Source organism: Epinephelus lanceolatus, chromosome 3 (assembly GCF_041903045.1).
Source record: "Epinephelus lanceolatus isolate andai-2023 chromosome 3, ASM4190304v1, whole genome shotgun sequence".
In the NCBI taxonomy this organism is placed as follows: Eukaryota; Metazoa; Chordata; class Actinopteri; order Perciformes; family Serranidae; genus Epinephelus; species Epinephelus lanceolatus.
Window position 1 is genome coordinate 13992277 of NC_135736.1, and position 21499 is coordinate 14013775.

The following is a 21499-nucleotide window of genomic DNA, read 5'->3' on the forward strand; positions in this document are numbered from 1 at the left end:
CAAAAATGTTTTGACAAAGAGTGTTTGCGGAACTCAAGATAATGTGGATGCATATTTTTTTTGTGTGTGTGTAAGGTGCAATACTTGCAGTGTTTGATTTTGCAGTAATCCAAATGTAATCCAAAATTATTGGGACTGGATTCTTTTTTTTTTTTAATACAATGGCTTACTGTAATAATTACAAAAATTGACATGTCATTTTAACGTAATCTGATCCAACCCTGAAATGAACGCTTTCTGTAATGCTCAGTTGGACAAACACCTTAAGGGTGATCATTTTTGTGATGACTTAAAAAAGACAATCAGCGCTGGTTGGGAGCGCAGGGTGGGAGGGACGTAGTCGTATCTTTCAAAATTGTAATAACTTGAATAATGGTGCTTTCCCATGCTTGTAAACATTATCATTTCTAGTATATGCTGCAAACAAACATAACACAGTATCCATGAAAGAAGGAGTGAAAATGGCTTTTAGGTCAGTGCCACAGGCAGCACCCATCTCTTTATGCTGATAACACAGTATAACATAGATGTAATCACATATGATTACACACACCCTACAGCTTTTATTAACTGCTTATATACTGTTCACATTGTTTACAGCCAAGTTTAAAATGATTTTTTAATGTATACAAAACTAATTAAACATGACTACGATATGGTAATTTAACCATTAGGCATTCATTAACTGTTCATACGACAGTTATGGATGCTTCTGATGGGCTACAGTTGTTAAAAATACATTATAAGGATTTAAAAGGTCAATCACCACAATCGTTTTGCTTTGCATTATGTTTATTTAGGAAAAGTTTCGACACAGAGCACACATTGCACAGTTACAGTGATTTCTGATGTGGACACAGCTTCAGGTTTTAAAAGCCTTTCTGGGTTTTGTACCACTGAGCTCTGGCAACAACATCATTGGAGTAGTCTCCACCTGTTGTTCTGCCATCCACGTTATCATAAGAGTGGACGTTCCCATCCCCCATATTGTAGGCTGCTATTCCTCCTGCAGAGACAAACACAAATGAGAACAAAGCGAAAAAAAGTGGGAAGAGAGTTTCAGCCTACTGACTCAATAAAACAAACCTTTCAGCTGCTGCTCCGTGTTCCAGCCAGGAAATTTGTTGCGGATGCGTCCAATAAAATAAACCAAGATCTCTGCACCTTGAGAGAGGTGTTCCTCACTGTCCCATGCACCCCGCGCAGTGTGTCCACCTCCATTTGGATTAACATCAACCTACAGAAATGGAAATGAAAATGGATGAACACTGCTGTTATGTGAGGCTCTGCTAAGAGGATGTGAGGAGCAGTAGTATTTATTACAACCTGCATCAGTCCCCAGGCGTTGTACGCTCCTCTGTTTGAGTCATAGTCTCCCCAGCCATTATGTAATACATTTCCAGCCCTGGACTCTCTGGAGATGATGGCGGCAATCAGAGCTGGATCGATTCCGTATTTTGCTCCCACGGAGTTGATTTTAGACCTGAACCTCTCCATTCTGCCTGAGTCAGTGTCTGCCATGGTGTGTGATGCCCTCACACCTTCAGAGAGAAGTCACACAGAGAGCAGAAATACAGTTTGACCTTAGTGCAACAAATGCGACTGTGTCCTAACAATGTAAATGCACACACACAGATGGTTAGATGATGGCTACATGGTTATTTTTTTTCTACTATTTTTGATCAAAGCAGCAAATGTGTCTCTAGCAGTATTTACCTGAGTATCCCAGCTTGTCCTGCTGAGCCGTTTGCCATGATGCACCAGTAGTTTCAACATTCATGATGTTTCCATAACCTGGTAACGTTCAGTTTTTTAGATTAGTTTTCACCAACACACCCAAAAATCGACATTAGCACATAGTGTAAGGACTTGAAAGGACTGTACAGTTACATAACAAACACATATTAACAAACAGGAGCGACCGTAACATGTGTAACCTGTACATAGCATGTATAGTTAAAGACCTACAAAAGTACAGATTGAAACAAGAGTAAAAGACAGGTGCACTCTATGGGGCGGACAATAACGAAGTACATCTACTTGAGTATTGTACTTAAGTACAGTTTCTGAGTATCTGCACTTTACTTAAACATTGTTTTTTTGGATGCTTATGACTTTTATTCAACTACACTTAAAAGACAAATATTTTACTTTTGACTCCACTACATTTTTTTATGATTGTTACTGTTACTTGTTCATTTGAAGTATAGCTTTGAGGTCAGGGGATGAGTTTTCTTTTCTTTACCAGCTGGGACAATGTGGCAATGGCTAGAATTGATTTCAAGTTGTGTGTGCGTGTGTGTTGCCATGGTGAAATGTGGTCACCCATTAGTGCAAGAGATACTACAGAAGCCGTTTTGAGTGTTTTGCCAGGTGTCTTTCTGTTTGTGGACAGATTTTGTTAACACAATACTGTTGCAACCTGCAGTTTGAAGAAGGGTGTGGTCTGAGTCAGGGGGCCCCCCACCGCACACTTTACCACCCTGGCTGACAAAATTTTACAGCTGTGTGTGTGGTTGAGATCATAATGAAGGCTGAGTTCATAGATGGGTGTGGTCCGCGCAAGGTGGAAGTAAGGAGAGGGCCATTGCACCCACACACACACTTTACGCCCCTGGCTGACATCTGGGCTGGAGAGTGATCCCATTGCAAGACAGGCTCTCCAACTGTGCTCTTCTTGCTGAAAGATTTAAACAGTTCAGTTTGAACTTGTCGGTGGTAACAAAAGTTCCTCACCACCAGCGCACCCCTGACCACATCTGAAGTCCGTGTCTGAGATTTTTGAAATGAAGATTCAAATCCTTTTAAATATTTGCTCCGTTTGCTGCGCGCAAAACTAAATAAATAAACAATGAAAACGAGAATGGCTGTCCCTTTGACGACTTAATTGTGTTTCTATAGTCATTTCTGTAAGCTTTGTTTCATATGCTACAAGCTTTTCCATTCTATGGGCGCCAGTACAGGTGCATTGGGTGCTGTAAACGCACAACCTGTTGACATTAAAAGACACATCAGTATTTTTAAAGCATTCACACAAGTACTTTCACTCATATTAAATCTTAACACTTTATTTATAACACAAAATTTGACCAAGAGTATCTCTACTTTGACACAAGTAATAGAGTTGAGTCTCTTTTCCACCACGTCATGTGATTTAAAGCTTAAAATTTAAGTTATATCAGCGATAAAATAACAAAAGCACCCACCCATTTTGATCGTTTCCTCTTCTACAGGTCTCCTTGAAAGTGGAATACGAGAACAGTCACGCAGTGTCCCTCTGTCTCATCTGGTGCACATACACAGGATAATGGCCGTATTTATGTCAGGATTTTACTTTCACTTTCCCAATGACTTGCTCATCCTATCTGCTATTCTATTTCTCGCTTGCAGGGGGCGTTATTAAGCAGGCCTGGATGTTTTACCAGTGAATAGCAGAGGGATAATCAGGTGAAAGCAGCTGGTTTACAAGAAATGGCCTCGACTGAGTTTAAAAGTTGCAGCAGCTTGCAGGGCATTCAGCCTGTGGCAGACTGACTGTGGCAGGTTGTAAACCAGACAAAGTAGTAAATGCAACTTTCAGTATAATGTGTGCAGATTGCACCACGACTCCAAATGAGGGATATTGAGATTTGCACACAAATCTGTTTCATTTTTATTCCTTACTATAAGTTATTGAGCTTGCAGATATTTTGCAGGCCAGTTACTGAAATCTGCAGAGGCAGTATACAGGCGTTTATTTACTTTCAACATTACTCAGAGTAATTGCATGAGCAACATTTTATTTTTGAGTTTTCCAACTTCAGACCCAATAAAATGTACCTTTGTCTTTTATTCTTCATGTTCTCATGATGCACAGTCAAAGGTTCAGCACTGTTGACAGCAGATGCTCGCTTATAGGGGGGTTTCCTTCCTGTGCAGGACAACAGTAAAACTGTAATGCTCTGACTTCAGTTAGCGCTTGTGTAAGCAGTCAACGGGAAAGTTATTTTCTGCATGACATGACAACACAGGGTGTGACTAGATACAAAGCAAAGATGGTTACTTGAGTGCAGAAATACACACACACACACACATAGAATAATAATAATAAAAGGAAATACACATATTTCATCATCCATCATGTTATACCTTCTAAACATGAGCATATTGGCGTTGGGATTGTAAGCATATTAGCATGCTGAACATTCATTTATCCAAGCCTAGAAACATTTTCCACATGCCTCATATCACACAGCACAGTTTACAAGAAATGGGTGTTTTCCTTTAACTATCACTGTCAGTAAAAGTTCCTGCTGCGACATAAACTTTGAGACTTTGCCTTCACACTATCACGCAAAGTCTCAAAGTTTATGTTGCAGCAGGAACTTTTACTTTCCCTATGTAGTACAAAAATAATCAGTGGCCTTGACCCCATTGATGTGAGGTAAAGCCACAAGCTTGTGTCACCATTCACAGTTTGTACTTTCCAGCTTGGCTCAATGTGCACATCACTGCAGGAACAGAGTGATAATGAAAGTCATGCTTTTGCAAACCCCTACCAGCTTAAATGTTTTTAAACATCTTTTGCACCTACAATGCTGAATACTAGCTATAAGACTGCTGTGGTTAAACCTCCATCAAGAATATCTAAATGAAATGTGTCTAACCATTCTTTTCAGAAGTACCAGAAAAAGTTGAATCTCAACAATGTTCAGCCCACATATTTAACAGTAATCTTTTTGAACCATTTTCATCTGTTTCCAGGACCTGCCACTCCAATGAAATGGTGCTTACCTACATTGTGAGTGATCTGCTTACTAGGATTTAGATTCCTACTTGGTACTTTTTACTGCACAGCTTTTTACACTATTACTAACTGTGTACCCCTAAACAGACTAAACAGAAAATCAATTTGGTGTCTCTGGCCAGGCTGTCGCATTGGTTAAAATCTTACCTCTCTGAAAGAACACTGTTTTCAACAGTGATACCACCTCAGTATTTTCTGGGGTGAGATATGGAGTGCCTCAGGGCTCTGTTCTTGGTCTTCTGCTTTTCTGCCTTCCACTGCTTGGACATATTATACTTAGTCATGGAATTACAGTTTTTCTTGATTGCTTTGACCTGCTTAAAGAAACTGGGATCCACTCGGTTTTCATCATCACTGTCTCAGCAGAGCACAAGACACCTCTTGCAAATGTGTTAACCCTTTCTCATTGGATTGACACATTTTCCCCACCCTTTTGCAGAACAGTTAACACGGATGTCATTCAAGCAGTCCAAACTCCATTGTTCTAGCTATGGTAACCAAACAGAAACCATCTGTTCCTAACTATTAGAAACTACCTACATCAGTATGAAATCACTGAAGCACCTGTTTGACACTCCTTCACACAAATCTTCAATTAGCAATCGGTCTGCAGGCCTTAAAAGGTGCAGCGTCTGTGTTGTTCTTTGCCAACATGGATGGAAGAGGTCTAAGACAGAAAAGACTGAGTATCAATAGTGGCTATTTCTTATACTTTACAATAATAGATTTTTATAGTTTACTGTAATAGATTTTTTTTCTTAATTTCTTATACTCTAATATATTTTATTTTGGTTTACATGTATTTTGTGTAATATTTACAATATTTCAGTTTTCAGCCATTTTTGACAACAAATGGCACTGGCATGAAAGCTACGTACAGTAATAGGCTACAATAACGAGCAATGGTGCACTGATTCGCACTGAGTGTTGTATTTTGTATTTTGTTGTCCACTGTGTAATGGTTGATTGGAAGAGCTCATACACTTGTTTGCAAGTTGTGTTGTTTGACAACAAAATTTGCTTTTGTTGCATATTTTACATTTTTTCTCAATTGTTTACACACAAATACTGGTACTTGAGACACAATGACCACAACATGTAACTCATGCACCAACCCCCTGAACCAATTCTGCTAAAGTACAAGCACAATTCCTGCTTTACACTCAAATTGCAGTTCTAAAACACATTTTTTTCAAAACACTACACACAATTCTCTGCATTTGGCACAATTTTTATGAAGAAAATCTCTTGTTTTCACAAAGAACACACTGTCATTCAAAATTCTAAAGTTAATTGCCCTACTATGCACACTGACTCATCACATGGGCAAACACCTGTCACACAGTTTTACAATTAGCAATCAGAGCTTTAGCATAAAAGGGCAACAGGTGAGCTTTTCTGTTTTGGAGCAATGGATGCCAACATTGGAAACAGAGGCAGAGCCAGAGCCAGAGGAATGAGAGTAAGAGGAGGAGGATGGGGAGGACGAGGACGAGGAAGGCCAAGGACCGTAATCTCTGATGAGATCCGAGCCACTTTTTCTGCCTGGAGATGGAAAGTGTATGACTGAAATCCACAAACGTGTATACCCCTTCTCCAAGCTATGGTAGACGCATGTGGAGATATAGCAGTTGATGCTTTTCATGGCTGGATTTGTCATGCTAGGCGATATTTCCCCCGCTGCTTGGCCAGGGAAAACATTGCTTGTGATGTGGATGAGGTGCTGTGGCCAGACCGAAACAGAAGAGAGGATGCAGCATAGTTTTTTGTTTCTTTACTGTAACTGTATACAGTAAATTCATCTGTTGTTTTGTATGTAGACCACTGTGTGTGCAACTTTGTGTTGGTTGGGATGTACACTGTGTACATTGTTTTTGTGGGAAAAATAAAATATATTTGTTACGGTGTATTTGTGTGTTCTGAGTATAAAAAAAATATTCTAAAATATTTTACAACACACTTATGTATGTACTGTCTGTAGTAAGTGTAACACTGAACAAAAAAAAGGCCTAAGTCATTATGATGAATGGAGAAGAAGTGTTTTCCATTCATCATAGTGTTTTACATTAAGCACATCAGTGTTCAACTGGTTCTTATAAATGTCTATTCATATGATGGTTTGTGTGTGTCATTTGAAAACAAAATACCATTTTGAGAAGAAATAACATTGTTTTGAATGTAAAGTTTCATTTTGCAGGAGAATTGAGGGGTTTTGCCCATTGTGTGTGCGTTTTTTGATTTGTGTGTAGAGTTCTGAGAGTATGAGGCATGCTTTCAGAAAATGTGTGTAAACAATCGAGAAAAACTGTAAATGTTTTGGCACGGTTAGAGCCTTTTGCAAACAAAATGTATCATTTTGACCATGAGTGCCACTGTTTCGGCCTGTGTTTTAACTGTTTTGAAAATGTGGAGTTTGAGTTGACTGCTGCATCAAAGCAATCAAGAAAAACTGTAATTTCCACAGCTACACTGATGATTCTCAGCTCTATGTATCTATAAGGGCAGATGATTATTCCCATATTACTAAAGAAGAGGCCTCTCATGTCTACTGTGGAATACTGCATGTCATGTAATTTCAGTTCAATTCAGTTCAAATAGCTTTAATAGCTTTTAATGTTGTTGAAGTTTTTTTTTTTTTGTTTTTTTTTACAAATGAATACATATTAGTTGTTAGTCCCTCAGGCTGTGGCAGGCAGTTACATATTTAGCTGCCAGATGAGCTGTTGTCCCTTCACCCAGGAGAACTGCCAGTTTCTGTTGTGGGGTCAATGTAAGGAAGTCTGGGATTTTCTTGGTTATTTCTCCAAAATCTCTGACTGAGGAGATCTTTTTACAGTGGAGGAGGAAATGCATTTCTGTGTCTACCTCAGCAGTTGAGCAGTGATGACAAAGATGGTCTTCTCTGGGCAGCCATGTCTGTGTCCCTGTTTCTCCTGCCAGCTGATGGTCACTCAGCCTGTATTCGGTCAGGATCAGTCTCTGTTTCCTGTCTCTGACAGGGTGCAGATATTCAGCCAATTTATATTCTCTGTTCAGGCTCAAATAACAATTTAGTCTACTTTGTGTTTTTGTTTGACTTCTCTTGTATTGCAGGTATAGATCTTTTGATTGATTTATATATTTTTTAATTCTGTTTGTTTGTTTTGGCTCAGTGCTCATGGGAGTCTGGTTGTTTAGTTTCATCATCAGCTGACTGAAGGGACTGTTTTCAGGGTTTAGTTCTTGGGTTTGTAGTGATTTAAATTGAAGTGTGTCTTTTGGGCTCAAATTTAAATGTGTCCAAAATGTTAAGGCCCATATTTGGATGTTTAATAGTAACGAAAAGCTCCCCATTTCTGCCTGACAGGTGTTACTTGGCATGTTCCTCTGGACAGTCAGAGTTCTTCTGCAAAATTTGGTGTGGAGGGTTTCTATGGGGTGTTTGTCCCATGAGTCATGCTCCAATCCACTCAGCGGGCCCCAGATCTCACTTCCATAAAATGCTATTGGTAAAATTACATTGCCAAATATTTTTGTCCATATTCTGATTGGAAAATAAAAGCTCAGTAATTTGGTTTTTATTGTGTACAATGCTCTACATGCTTTTTCTTTGAGGGCATTTATTGCATATTGAAATTTCCTGATGCAGATAGGGTCAGGCCAAGGTAAGTATATTTTTGGTGTGTTTAATCAGGGTTTTATTCAGGTATTTGTTTTCAAGACATCTGGGGGGTCTTTTTTGTTTGTTTTGTTTTTTTATTGAAAGCACAATGATTTGGGTTTTCTTAAAATTTACCTCCAGGGCCCAATTTTGGCAGTAAAGTTCTGTAATTTCCTACTTCTAAATTCTGATAAAATCCAGATGCTGGCCATTGGCCCTGCTCAACAAAGACACCAGTACAGTAAAAGCTGTTATCACATGTAATTATATATGATTACACACAAACAAATCCTTTAAGTGTGTTGTAAAGCATTTATTACCTGTTACATGTACATATTATTGTAAAATTACAAATGATTAACAGTCAAGTTTAAAACAATTCGTAAATGTATTTAAAACACATTGACACATATGATTACAATGGTATGCTAATTTATGTAATCAATCATTTTAACTGTTTAGACAAATGTTTTGGATGATTCTGTTGAGCTGCAGTTGCTGAAAAATATATCATTTATAAGAAATGACGACGACTAGAAATTTTAAAAGAGGAATCTCCATTCGTTACGTGCATCATTTCATACATGATTGCTGACGGCTTAAAAGCCACCCTCGCTTTTGTACCACTGAGCCCTGGCAATAACATCGTTGGAGTAGTCTCCACACCAGGTTTTGGCGTCCACCTCTTCATAGGAGTGGATGTTCCCATCCCCTGCATGGTAGGCTGCTATCCCACCTGCAGAGACCAATACAAATTAGAGCAAAGCAAAACAAAGTGTGAGGCCAGTTTGTCATGAAAGTCTAATAATTCAGTGAAACAATATACCTTTCAGCTGCTGCTCCTTGGTCCAGTCTGGAAATGCATGCTTGATGCGCAACATGAAATACAGCAGGATGTCAATGGCTTGGCAGAGGTGTTCCTCACTGTCCCATGCGCCTTTTGGGATGTGTCCACCTCCATTTGGATTGATATCAATCTATGGAAATATTAGGTAATAAAGTTCAGATAAACACAACTGTTTTGCACTGTAACACAAGACACTGGAGAGTGCATAAAAGAGTATGGTTATGACCTGCATCAGCCCGTAGGTATTATAGGCTTTTCTCTTCTCGTCATAGCACCCCTTGCCTGCCGTCAGTGTCTTTCCAGCCCTGCATGACCTGGAAATGAGTGCAGCAATGAGAGCTGGATCAAGTCCTTTCTGACGAGCCGCATTTTGGATGATGGTTTTGTATTTGTTCATCTCCACCAGATCAGTCTCAGCCATGGCGTATGACGCCTTCACACCTTTAGAAAGTAATCAAGGAGAGAACAGGGATCAGGGCTCAGTCTTGTCAATCTATTGATACAACTACAGCATAAATATAGATAATTATGTAACTGTAGATGGGTGGATCTGTTTTTACCTGAGTATTTCAGCTTGTCCTGCTGAGCTGTTTGTTGTGAGGCGCCGGTAGTTTCCACCAACATGATGTTTCCGTACCCTACAAATGTTTATTAGAATATTTTTCTTCAACACACTTGTACATCAACAAGAGCACATATCACGAGGACCTAAAGTCTCCTGAACCAATCAAAATCAATCACTTACTGGAAACAGGTGCCACTGAAGCCTCACCGAACTCCTCAGCTGGAAATACACAAAACACACACAATGTTTAACAGCACCTAAACAATTAATAATTAACAGACTGTACTGATATAATTATGAGCATTATCTGATAACCGTAGACAAAGGGTGTGAATGCAGGCAGGTATAGGCTTAAAATGAAAGTGAAAATGAATTCTAGTTATCGCTGACTGATTTAAAAAAAAAAAAAAAAAAAAAAAAAAACATTGTGAAATATCTTCTATGCCTCTGAAACACTTTTGTTGCATGGACTTTGAGACAAAAAACTAACATAAGGGAGTGAATGTGGAAAGCAAGAGCAGAGGACAATGAAATAGCAAAAGCCATTGGGGGCACGGTACCAAAAGAAAAAAGATTAAATTCGCAAATTTGCACATAGAGTATTACTTGTCTGCAATTGATAGGAGGGTGCACCAATATGAAATAAAGTCTTTTAATTTCAGAGAGATTTTGGGATGCAGCAACCATCAACACAACATCCATCCACTTCCGCTATAATTTTCTCTGGAAAAGTGCGGGCAATGTGTTACCAAATGTATAGTTTTGTTGTGTATTCTATGTTCTTAACTAAAATAACGTAATATGTTGTCTTGTATTACATCGCAATGTTTATCTTTTGGAAAACCTAAAAAAAAGGAATTACAGAAAAAAGGATGGAAAGCGCAGGGAGACGGCTGTGCCGTGCTGCTCTTTAACAGAAGTGCATCGATTATTCAGAAGTACATTTGCAAAAACCAAGCAGGTGGTGATCATCCTTCAAGACTCTTCTCGTGTACAAGTAAAAAAAATCACTTCTGACACCAAACTTGTGTCCTTGTGTGCGTGTTAAACTCACCGAGGCTCTTTTTTTGCTGGTTGCAGCCAATCTCCCCCAGCGCCTCCAGAGCCACCTCTTTAGCTTTGACTTCGGTGTGCAACTGAACCAGGACACGTGCAATTTCTGGACGACTTTTTCCCTCCAGATCTGCCAGTCTGATCCGCGGCTCTTCCTTGCGGTCCCGTACCACGGAGCAGAACCTTTTTACTTGCTCCTCGGACAAGTCATCCAGCGCGTCCGTTATAGCGCGTTTAACGGACTTGGGAGGCATCTCTGCACCTCAGCCGGAGGACCAGAACACACTGCTGCTGCTGCTGCTGCTGCTGCTGGGAGCTCTCCTCACTGGTGGAGCACAGCTGGACTAGGAATAGTCTGCTGTGGGATAGCCTATAACTGCACTGTGAAAGGCAGCAGCTGACCAGAGGCCGGAGCGCAGTCAAACAGAGTGAATCTGAAAGTACACTGAATTTAATGCCTGACTGGGAAACTCCCCCCATCCCAACAGTCATCAACCAAACCCTGAGACATTTTCTACCAATCACATTTTATTTATTCATTGTGTTTCAATTGGTTGTCTATTATTTTGCTGTGTAATTATATAGGTACTGCCGCAGTGAGGTACAATAGGCTATAAACTAAGGTGTTATCAACTTATCTCTTTTAGACAGATCCTGTGTCAAAATATAATCTTAAGAGCTTCATTGCATGGTCATGTTCTCATGGAGCATATTCCTGAAAAACATGTCAAGATTATTAGTTTGTGGGTCTGGCCCAGTGGTGGAAGAAGGATTCACATCTTTTATTTGGCTTAATAACAAAAATATTCTGTTACAAGTCCTGCATTTAAAGTCTCACTTTAGGAAAAGCACAAGTGCACAGTAAGTTTCCCAATGTAAAACACGCAGTGTTATAGTAGACTGACTCTTTCAGAGATATTACAACAGCTAGAGTAAGACGCCCCCCAGTGTTGGCGTTAAACTCCATAGTTAAAACAGGTGGTGTTAAAATCATTCTCCCGTTGGTTGGCATTCGCAGTGAGTGAGTGAATTTGGAGTAGCGGGTGCAAGATATGCTCAAACCATTGTATGGATCATAGACTGACACAATACACTCCACACATATCACCATGGCCATGATCGAGACAAGCAGTTGCTTGTGTCCTTCTCAGGAGGATTTGTGAGCACTGCAGATAACACAGTCAACATTGAGAGACCACTGAGGTAGGGAGTGAGATGCAGATAAAGCTGGGTGGACAGACAGTGACATAGACCATGGAGGTGAAGTTCAAGGTACAGGCCCTGTCATTGCTCAGAAACATTAAATGACAGGTCAATGACAAGAAGATTCCCCTAAACTCAATCAAGTTGTTCAACTGACTGCTAATCTTCACCCAACAAGATATGATATTCAAGACAAGCATAGAGTATGAGCTTACTCCTTTCCTCTTGTCCTTGTTTGGCTGCAAAGGTCAGAAAATTAAGGAGGTGAACAAGGCAGGTTTTTCCAAGACCAGCCTAAAAGACTTTACCACTCACTGTGGTTTCCAAAAATATATGAGCATGTGAGAGTCTGAAATAAAGATATCTGAAACACCAGAGATGTCTTTCAATCTTTTAATGCTTTGCACAAAGGGTCAGGTATGGCAGGCAGTCTGCAGAGTGTAGACAAAAGGTATCCTTGCTGGGACTCCTTTATAGACAAGTTAGGGAGGAAACTGACAAGAAGGTACGCGCACCTGCAAGGATGTCGACCGGCTAGGACCGGTTCTGTGGTCAACAAGTCGACTTAGCCTTGAACAGAATGAAACAAACATAACGAATCCTGTATGGTATTTGATTGTGTAAGCATTTTTAAATTACATGGGAGATAGTCATTGGAGAGTTCTATCAGTGAGCAACTTACAAAAGGCATTTGTTGGACCAAAGTTAATACAAGTGATGGGTTTTATAGTTATTTCGTAATTTTCCATTACACGACCAACCTTTCTCCAGTCTGGTGCTCGATGGCAGATGACTTCTCTACATGGTCAAGTAGGAACAAGGTCAGACTTGGCAGGAGATGGCCAACAGTTACCTGAGCTATGTGGTGTCTTGGCAGTCGCTCTCGGAAGATCATTCTTGTCTTCGATGGCTATAGCAGCTCATGTCCACATCCAGTGTCCAAGAACTCCTGCTGTGATCAGCAGTTTCGACCAGTTAAGATACATTTGACGGCAAGGGCAAAGTTCATGGATAACACTCATAACAAGAGTGAGCTCATCCATGTCCTCTTTTCAACATTTCAGAAACATCCGATCACCGTGGAGCACTGTGACAACGATGCTGACACTTTGATTGTGGCTGCTGCCACAAATGACACTGTTGAGGTCATTATGAAGCACTGTTGCAGTACTTACATCAACTGAGATTCTGTGGTTGATATTTTGCTGTGTTGTGCTGTATTTTGATTTGCCATGTTGTAATGCAAGTGTATTTATCCTCAGAAAGCAAGAATATTAGCATTGTTAAATAAAATGACAGTTGCACAGTTTTTGGCACAGTTTTAGATGCTTTGCACACTATTTTCAGGTGCGGGCAGAAGATACAGATGTGCTAGTAATGCTAGTGCACCATAGCTCAAACACCAATCACCCACTCTTCTGAACCATGTCGAAGGGCTCTTACAAGGTCAGGAAGATCCAAAAGCTCTCTCTGAAAGACAAAGGCACTACCTGCTCTTTTCTCAAGCCTTCACCGGTTGTGATATGGTTTCTGCAATCTGGGGCCACGGGAAATCAACTCTCTTTGACAGGTTTTGTGTAGGAGACACTGATGAACACATGGACATCTTCCTTTACAACACATTCTCACTCCGACCTCGTCACATTTTGATGTTTGGTCATGGACATAGGACGTGCAAGGTACCCTGGGTGTGTTGGTTGTTGACAATCTGGGACACTGTGTTAAGTTCTGCCTGTTACATGCATTGTTTTCTTTCAAGACACACTTCTGTTTTCACAGGAAATTTATGTTGGTACAACACCGCAAATTCACTTTTTTTCCCTCAACAACAACCACACATGGTTGAGTTTCAGCAACAAAGACACGTGGTTAGGTTTAGGAAAAAAGAAGTGGGTTTGGCTATAGAATCTTACAAGATGCAATCACCACTTTCTCAGGTGAAAGTTGGTGTTTGTTGGACCCATCCACCTCCTCTCCCACCTGCCCCACTAAGACTTTAGCCGCCTTAACTTTCATCCTTGTCCCGTCGTGTATGCCTGGATGCTGCCGGGTGCTGCTAAACTATAATGATGACCGGCCTTGTATCATGCTGATGTTAAAGGATTGGTTTCTGATGCTGCAAGTCCCTGCCCAAGTGCCAGATCTTGACGACTTCAGAGTGAGACCTAGCTCTTTAAAAAACTAATAGTTCATAGTAACCTATATACACAAAATATGAAATTTATGAAATCTCAGATTCCTGTAATAACAGAATCGCCAGGTTTACATGTTGAGTCATGAGGGTCTGCTAGCTCTGTTGAAGTCTCTCCCTCTTTCTCCTCCAACTCAACCCCAAAAAGCACAATAGCTGAACTAAATGTGCATATATTTGACCATTTTACAAGTTCCTGAAATTCACAGAGTCCACTCTTCTGCTGAATCAGAAAACTTGGGGTTTTTTTTGGTTGAAAGATATCCCAATCCTACTGAAAAGCTTTGAACAATACACTCTGAAGGTTTGACTGAAATCAAAAACAAAAGTAGAGTTAATGATCTAATCCGATTTCAGAATCCATCTTTTCTTTTAATCAACCCATTTGCGAGATTTTATCCAATCCAATAGCTGAAACCTGATCAGATTATTTCTGAACACCTGGGCCCAGGACTTGATGCTGGTCAAGTTGGCCCAGTCACATCATCAACGCTTACAGCAACACAGTATTCCCATGCACAAAACAGACACAAAATGGCTACAAAGAGACACAACATTACCAAAAAAGACACAAAAATGATCACAAAGAAACATGAAATGACAAAAAAAGACAAAATGACGGCAGAGAGACACAAAATGATCATAAAGAGACACAAAACAAACAAAAGACACAAGATTACCCCAAAGAGAGACAAAACATCGACAGACACAAGAAGACCCAAAAAGACACACACCAAAAACATACAGAACCACCACTAAGCTTATCGGCAAGACATTTCATATGTGTTGCCAAAGCACAGTTACATTTTGAGACAGACATACAATTTAAAGAAAAAAACCTAATTAAGTGAAGGAGTAAAAACCTAGGCAGAGTGTGATCCATGAGGAGATGAACTATATGTTGTTGTGTTGTTGTCTCTATCTATCTATCTATCTATCTATCTATCTATCCATCCATCCATCCATCCATCCATCCGTCCGTAAGGGAAGGTTTAGACAGAATAATTTCAATAATTTCAGGTGATGAAACCACATCATCTGCACAGGTAGAGTTAGACAGGAAATATATTTTTTTTTTCTGCTCAATACACATATTATTTTCTACTATTTTATCTATTATGTACATACGAATGTACGAATGCAGTCAGGCCTAGGACAAAACTTTCTGTAATGTTACAGAACTGTCAAACCAAATCCACCATGGACATTTGGTCTGACCAGTGCCTGAAAAAGGCTCACACAATGGTAAGTTACTCTTCTCTGTTTAAGTTTTCTAAAATGAAAAGTTATGTGCTTGATGTCTTTCTCAGTGAACAAATTAACCAATAAAAATGTAACCTTTTCTCAGGCAAAAGGCCATGACCTAAATGGTCTTGAAGAGCCCCTACAAAGAGCCGATGGAACACACGTCAGTAAAACGCACCCTGAACCTGACAGTCTTGACTTCAGTAATTTAAAATGGAAGGTCTGAAAAGATGGACCACTGTTTGAGACCAATAAACAAAGAAAGCAGTTGTGATTTAGCAAGTCATCGCTGTGTTTCCAGCAGCTTTTTAAAGACCAAACGTAGTTGCAACCCCTTGCTGATTTTTTCCAGTGGGGATGGTGCTTCCAAAACCAGCTATTTTAAGCCATCTTTTCCTCACCATAACCACATGGTTTTTGTGCTTGAACCTAACCACACGTTAACCACAGTGTTGGTGCGAGAGTAAACTATTAGAAGTTTGCAGAAACATACAATGCTAACATTTTGGGTTGTTATGGTGATAATTTTTAATAAGGTGAAGACTTAAAACATATTTAATTAGAGTACAAAACAGGAGAGGGCGGCACGGTGGTGTGGTGGTTAGCACTGTCGCCTCACAGCAAGAGGGTTCCTGGTTCGATCTCGGGTGTGGGAGCCCTTCTGTGCGGAGTTTGCATGTTCTCCCCGTGTCAGCGTGGGTTTTCTCTGGGTACTCCAGCTTCCTCCCACAGTCCAAAGACATGCAGGTTAATTGGTGACTCTAAATTGTCTGTAGGTGTGAGTGTGAATGGTTGTTTGTCTCTATGTGTCAGCCCTGCGATAGTCTGGTGACCTGTCCAGGGTGTACCCTGCCTCTCGCCCAATGTCAGCTGGGATAGCGGTTAGAAAATGGATGGATGGATGGTAGTGTAGAGGTAGAGGTAGAGGTAGTGTAGACATTAAAATACCTGTTTCTTATAGTATGGACAGGATCTGGGCATAAATGTATTACTGAACATGCATGGGCCCAGGGGGCTGAAGTGTCATAACTTCATTTTCATAACTGTAAACACAAAATGAGACACAAAGAGATGCAAAACAACAATGAAAAGGTGCAAAACCACCACAAAGTCTGTGTGTCTTGCTCTTATGTAGAGGTGGTGGTGGGGCCTTTTGCATGTGTTCAGGGGCCCATCGTCTCATTATCCACCCATGGTTTTGGGTGTTGCTTTTGTCTAGCTAATGTCATATGACTTTAAATAAAATACATAATGGTATTATCATAGAAGCCATCCTGATCATTTGTCTTTTTTAATCTTTTTGCATTGTATGTTGTTGTTGTTTTTTGCAGTGTGTGCAACTTTAAAGAGGCAGCCACCTTACCACCGCCGGAAGTACTTTCACTTTGGTGGACACCCATGAGAGGCTTTTGAAAAACATTGGGTTTCATTCTTAGTGTGATCTGAAGCATCGAAACCTGCTGCCGCCGGATGTTCCACGGCCTCACAGTTCTGCTGATGCTGAACTTTACATGGGAGACATTTCTGAGAAGACGCACCCAGAGTCAAAAAACATCAGCGTTCCTTCTCTTGATGATAAAGTAGCTTGTCTGTTTCCCCAGCCTCTCAGGGAAGATGAAGCTCTAAATATGATGCCCCTCAGTTGGCTGGCTGACATTCCACTTCCTCCAAAGTCCTCCGCCTGCTGATGACATGTTGGACATGGGAAGCATCCATGAAAAGATGTACCCAGATTTTTCATACATTGGGTTTCCTTCTGTGGATGATGAAGTGGCAGTGGCCTGTCTGTTTTCCCAGCCTCTCAGCATACAGGCTCATGAGGTTCCTCTGACTCCCAAGTCCTTCCCCCACTGATGCTCTGGATGAAGAGGTGGCCTCTCAGACATGTGAGCCTTTTAACCTGCTGCCCTAGGAGGTTCCACTGCCTCCAAGCCCTTCTCCTACTGAGGACGTGCCTGACATTGAAGAAACTGGTGAGAAGAAGTACCCAGACTGGAAAAACATTGGGTTTCCTACTCTTGATGATGACACTGATCCAAATCCTCCAAACGTGGTGTGTCAAGAAGTTTCACTGCCTCAAAGACCTCCACCTAATAATTCCTTCTTTCACACTGAAAACACTTGGGAGAATGGTTTCCCGGATTTGACAAACAGTCCAATCAAAAAAAGTCCAATCAATGGACAGCAAAACATGGGATTTCCAAGTGATCCAGATGTGGAAATCTCATGTTGTCCAGGATCAGCTGATCCATCTTACATTTGTGCTAGTTTTCAAAGCATCTATCAATTGGATCACCCTGATCCAGATCCAGAGTTATCAAGATGATTAAAGCCTGTTACAGCCTGCATTCTGCTCATCTTTCTCTCTCACCTGCTCCTGGTAAATTTCCATTCACCTGCACCCTGCCATCCAGCCACACCGCCTTCATCTCAAGCCAACTCCACTCACCTGTGTACACAGCTGCTTCTCATCAGCACTCCCTGCATATAAGCAGTTGCTCAGTGCCAGATTGTTCTTCAAACTCCATACAAGACTTTCAAGCATTCACTTGGTTTCACTCCCTGGTACTGACCCTGCCTGTTCCTGACCTGCCTCTGTTGTCTCTGCCCTGGTAATCAGCTCAGCCTTCTGTCTCCGACTCCGAGTCCTGCCTGCTCCCTTTCTGGTTTTTGTCTGCTCGGCTCTGTGGCTGCATGGTGCTACACCCATCCTCTTTACCTCTGCTCTCCTGGTGCTGTGTATTTGCATCAGAAATACTAAAAGGTACCAAAAGTAAAAGTGCCCATTATGCAGAATGTTCCATTTATTTTTTTTATATCATAAATCATGATGCCATCACTTCAAAAATGTGGTTGTTGTAGAATACAGCTGTAGTTTATACCAGTGCTGTCTTTATAAGGGTAATTTGATGTGACCAACTGAAATGCTGAATATGCAAAATACATTTTGTTTTCATTAAAAATGTTTTGAGAAAGAATATTTGTGGAATTCAAACTTTTGTGGGTTCTTTTTTTTTTTTTTTTTTTTTTTAGTATAAAGTGCAAAGTAAAGGACTCTGTTGTCAGTCCTCTGCTTTTCTGCCTTTCACTGCTTGGGCAAATTGTACTCAGTCATGGGATTAATTTCCACAACTACAATGATGATTCTCAGCTCTATGTGCTTATAAAAGCGAATGATTATTCCCAATTTACTAAATATGAGGCCTCTCTCGTCTACTGTGAAATATTAGGTGTCATGAAATTTCCTGCTTCTAAGATCTGATAAAACTGAGATGCTGGCCATTGGCCCTGCACGACAAAGGCACCAGTATAATAAAGCTCTTCTCATAGTCTTCTAAACCCCATTTCCCAATAAGGCAGTGCACATGCTAAAAATCAAATGTTCATACCTCTCAATCAGTTTACAGTTAACTTCAAGGTTCTTTTTAGAGGAATTCTGACACCTGTCACTGCATCTCCTCAAACTCTGGTGAGGTCACACAACGAATTAAAGCTCAAATGACCTAACTGGATGTCGTTTCCAGGGCCATCCTGCTGACAGTGCCAAAAAAAAAAAAGGTGTACCCACCCTGACATAAACTTATCATCCTGACATGACTGCTGCTAAATGATCCGGTGTTGATTCAGACTGGTTATGTGGGAAAAATTGTTTCCTGTAGCTGGTTAAATAACAGGAAATCTGTACTTACATGACAGGAAATACCCTCCTATGTGTACTGGAAAGCTGCAGGCATGTCAACTGATACTGCTTGTTTGTCAGACACTTTAATTGTCATGATGTACTAATTCTTTGTCTTTCTTGTGAGTAAACCCTCAAATGTGCAACTCCATGTCTGAGCCTCTCTTATTTTAAGTCTTGTTTATGCTGCAACATTATCACATGTAATTATATATGATGACACATGAACACTCCCTCAAAATGTGCTGTAAAGCATTTATTGACCATTTATATACATGTACAAATTATTAACAGTCAAGTTTAAAACAATTTGTAAATGTACTTAAAACACATTGACATATGATTACAATGATATGCTAATTTATGTAATCAATCATTTTAACTGTTTAGACAAATGTTTTGGATGATTTTGTTGAGCTGCAGTTGCTGAAAACTTTATACGAAATGATGACGACTAGAATTTTTTTTTTTTTTTTAAGATATTTTTTGGGGCATTTTTAGCTTTTAATAGATAGGACAGACAAGTGTGAAAGGGGGAGAGAGAGGGAGTGACATGCAGCAAAGGGCCACAGGCTGGAGTTGAATCCAGGCCACTGCGGCAACAGCCTTGTACATGGGGCGCCTGCTTAAAAGCCACCCTCGCTTTTGTACCACTGAGCCCTGGCAATAACATCGTTGGAGTAATCTCCGCCCCAGGTTTTGGCGTCCACGTCTTCATAGGAGTGGATGTTCCCATCCCCTGCATGGTAGGCTGCTATCCCACCTGCAGAGACAAATACAAATTAGAGCAAAGCAAAACAAAGTGTGAGGCCAGTTTGTCATGAAAGTCTAATAATTCAGTGAAACAATATACCTTTCAGCTGCTGCTCCTTGGTCCAGTCTGGAAATGCATGCTTGATGCGCAACATGAAATACAGCAGGATGTCAGTGGCTTGGCAGAGGTGTTCCTCACTGTCCCATGCGCCTTTTGGGATGTGTCCACCTCCATTTGGATTGATATCAATCTATGGAAATATTAGGTAATAAAGTTCAGATGAACACAACTGTTTTGCACTGTAACACAAGACACTGGAGAGTGCATAAAAGAGTATGGTTATGACCTGCATCAGCCCGTAGGTATTATAGGCTTTTCTCTTCTCATCATAGCACCCCTTGCCTGCCGTCAGTGTCTTTCCAGCCCTGCATGACCTGGAGATGAGTGCAGCAATGAGAGCTGGATCAAGTCTTTTCTGACGAGCTGCATTTTGGATGATGGTTTTGTATTTGTTCATCTCCACCAGATCAGTCTCAGCCATGGCGTATGACGCCTTCACACCTTTAGAAAGTAATCAAGGAGAGAACAGGGATCAGGGCTCAGTCTTGTCAATCTATTGATACAACTACAGCATAAATATAGATAATTATGTAACTGTAGATGGGTGGGTCTGTTTTTACCTGAGTATTTCAGCTTGTCCTGCTGAGCTGTTTGTTGTGAGGCACCAACATGATGTTTCCGTACCCTACAAATGTTTATTAGAATATTTTTCTTCAACACACTTGTACATATCATGAGGACCTAAAGTCTCCTGAACCAACCAAAATCAATCACTTACTCCTCAGCTGGAAATACACAAAACACACACAATGTTTAACAGCACCTAAACAATTAATTAACAGACTGTACTGATATAATTATGAGCATTATCTGATAACTGTAGACAAAGGGTGTGAATGCAGGCAGGTATAGGCTTAAAATGAAAGTGAAAATAATTTCCAGTTATCGCTGACTGATTTTTTTATTTTTTTAAACATTGTGAAATATCTCCTGTGCCTCTGAAACACTTTTGTTGCATGGACTTTAAGACAAAAATCTAACGTAGACCAATATCGATACTTAATTGTGATTACAAGATACACATCAATTTTAGCCAACAGATTTGAAACCTTCATGCCAGAACTAATTAATAAAGATAAATCTGGCTTCATCAAGGGGCGACAGACCCAGGACAGTATAAAACGGACATTGCATGTAATTGAAGAAGTACAAAGGAAAGGAGAAAGTGCTATATTATCAAGTTTAGACACTGAAAAAGCCTTTGATTGTGTCAGCTGGTGATTCTTGTATCTTTGCTTGGAGAATTTTGGCTTCAAACCTGAGTCAGTCACATGTATTAGAACACTATATCAGGACCCAGTAGCAAAAATAAAAATACATGGCAGCCTTACCAAGTGGTTTAAGTTGGAAAGGTCTACTGGACAGGGATGTTGTCTCTCCCCCATCCTATTTGCAGTCTTTATTGAACGTCCAGCT

The 21499-nt window shown here is 40.4% G+C and overlaps 2 protein-coding genes and 1 pseudogene across 3 annotated transcripts; all 3 read right to left on the reverse strand.

The window, feature by feature from the left end:
* Positions 1-774: 774 nt before the first annotated feature.
* LOC117254896 (lysozyme g) lies at positions 775-3337 on the reverse strand. Its single transcript, XM_033623349.2, has 5 exons — positions 3207-3337; positions 1717-1794; positions 1327-1541; positions 1087-1237; positions 775-1006 (listed from the first exon to the last, which is right to left on the reverse strand). Exons 1-5 carry the CDS (start codon positions 3208-3210, stop codon positions 870-872), a joined length of 585 nt encoding a protein of 194 aa, XP_033479240.1. The 5' UTR covers positions 3211-3337; the 3' UTR covers positions 775-869.
* Positions 3338-8718: 5381 nt separating this feature from the next.
* On the reverse strand, positions 8719-11310 carry LOC117255006 (lysozyme g-like). The gene is made up of 6 exons (XM_033623540.2): positions 10893-11310; positions 10019-10057; positions 9834-9911; positions 9500-9714; positions 9253-9403; positions 8719-9162 (listed from the first exon to the last, which is right to left on the reverse strand). Exons 1-6 carry the CDS (start codon positions 11143-11145, stop codon positions 9026-9028), a joined length of 873 nt encoding a protein of 290 aa, XP_033479431.1. The 5' UTR covers positions 11146-11310; the 3' UTR covers positions 8719-9025.
* Positions 11311-19450: 8140 nt separating this feature from the next.
* LOC117254747 (lysozyme g-like) lies at positions 19451-20706 on the reverse strand (annotated as a pseudogene). Its single transcript, XR_013490421.1, has 4 exons — positions 20644-20706; positions 20310-20524; positions 20063-20213; positions 19451-19972 (listed from the first exon to the last, which is right to left on the reverse strand). The product of XR_013490421.1 is annotated as a lysozyme g-like (transcript).
* Between the last annotated feature and the right edge of the window lie 793 nt (positions 20707-21499).

Bases quoted from the DNA above. Each gene is read 5' to 3' on its own strand.
- LOC117254896 (XM_033623349.2), bottom strand. The intron at 1,238-1,326 runs GTTGTAATAAAT...CCATTTCTGTAG, and splicing joins ACGCCTGGGGACTGATGCAG to GTTGATGTTAATCCAAATGG. The intron at 1,007-1,086 runs GTTTGTTTTATT...TTGTCTCTGCAG, and splicing joins CACGGAGCAGCAGCTGAAAG to GAGGAATAGCAGCCTACAAT.
- LOC117255006 (XM_033623540.2), bottom strand. From the start codon at position 11,145: ATGCCTCCCAAGTCCGTTAAACGCGCTATAACGGACGCGCTGGATGAC. The intron at 9,715-9,833 runs GTAAAAACAGAT...TACTTTCTAAAG, and splicing joins GGACAAGCTGAAATACTCAG to GTGTGAAGGCGTCATACGCC. The intron at 9,404-9,499 runs GTCATAACCATA...ATATTTCCATAG, and splicing joins ATACCTACGGGCTGATGCAG to ATTGATATCAATCCAAATGG.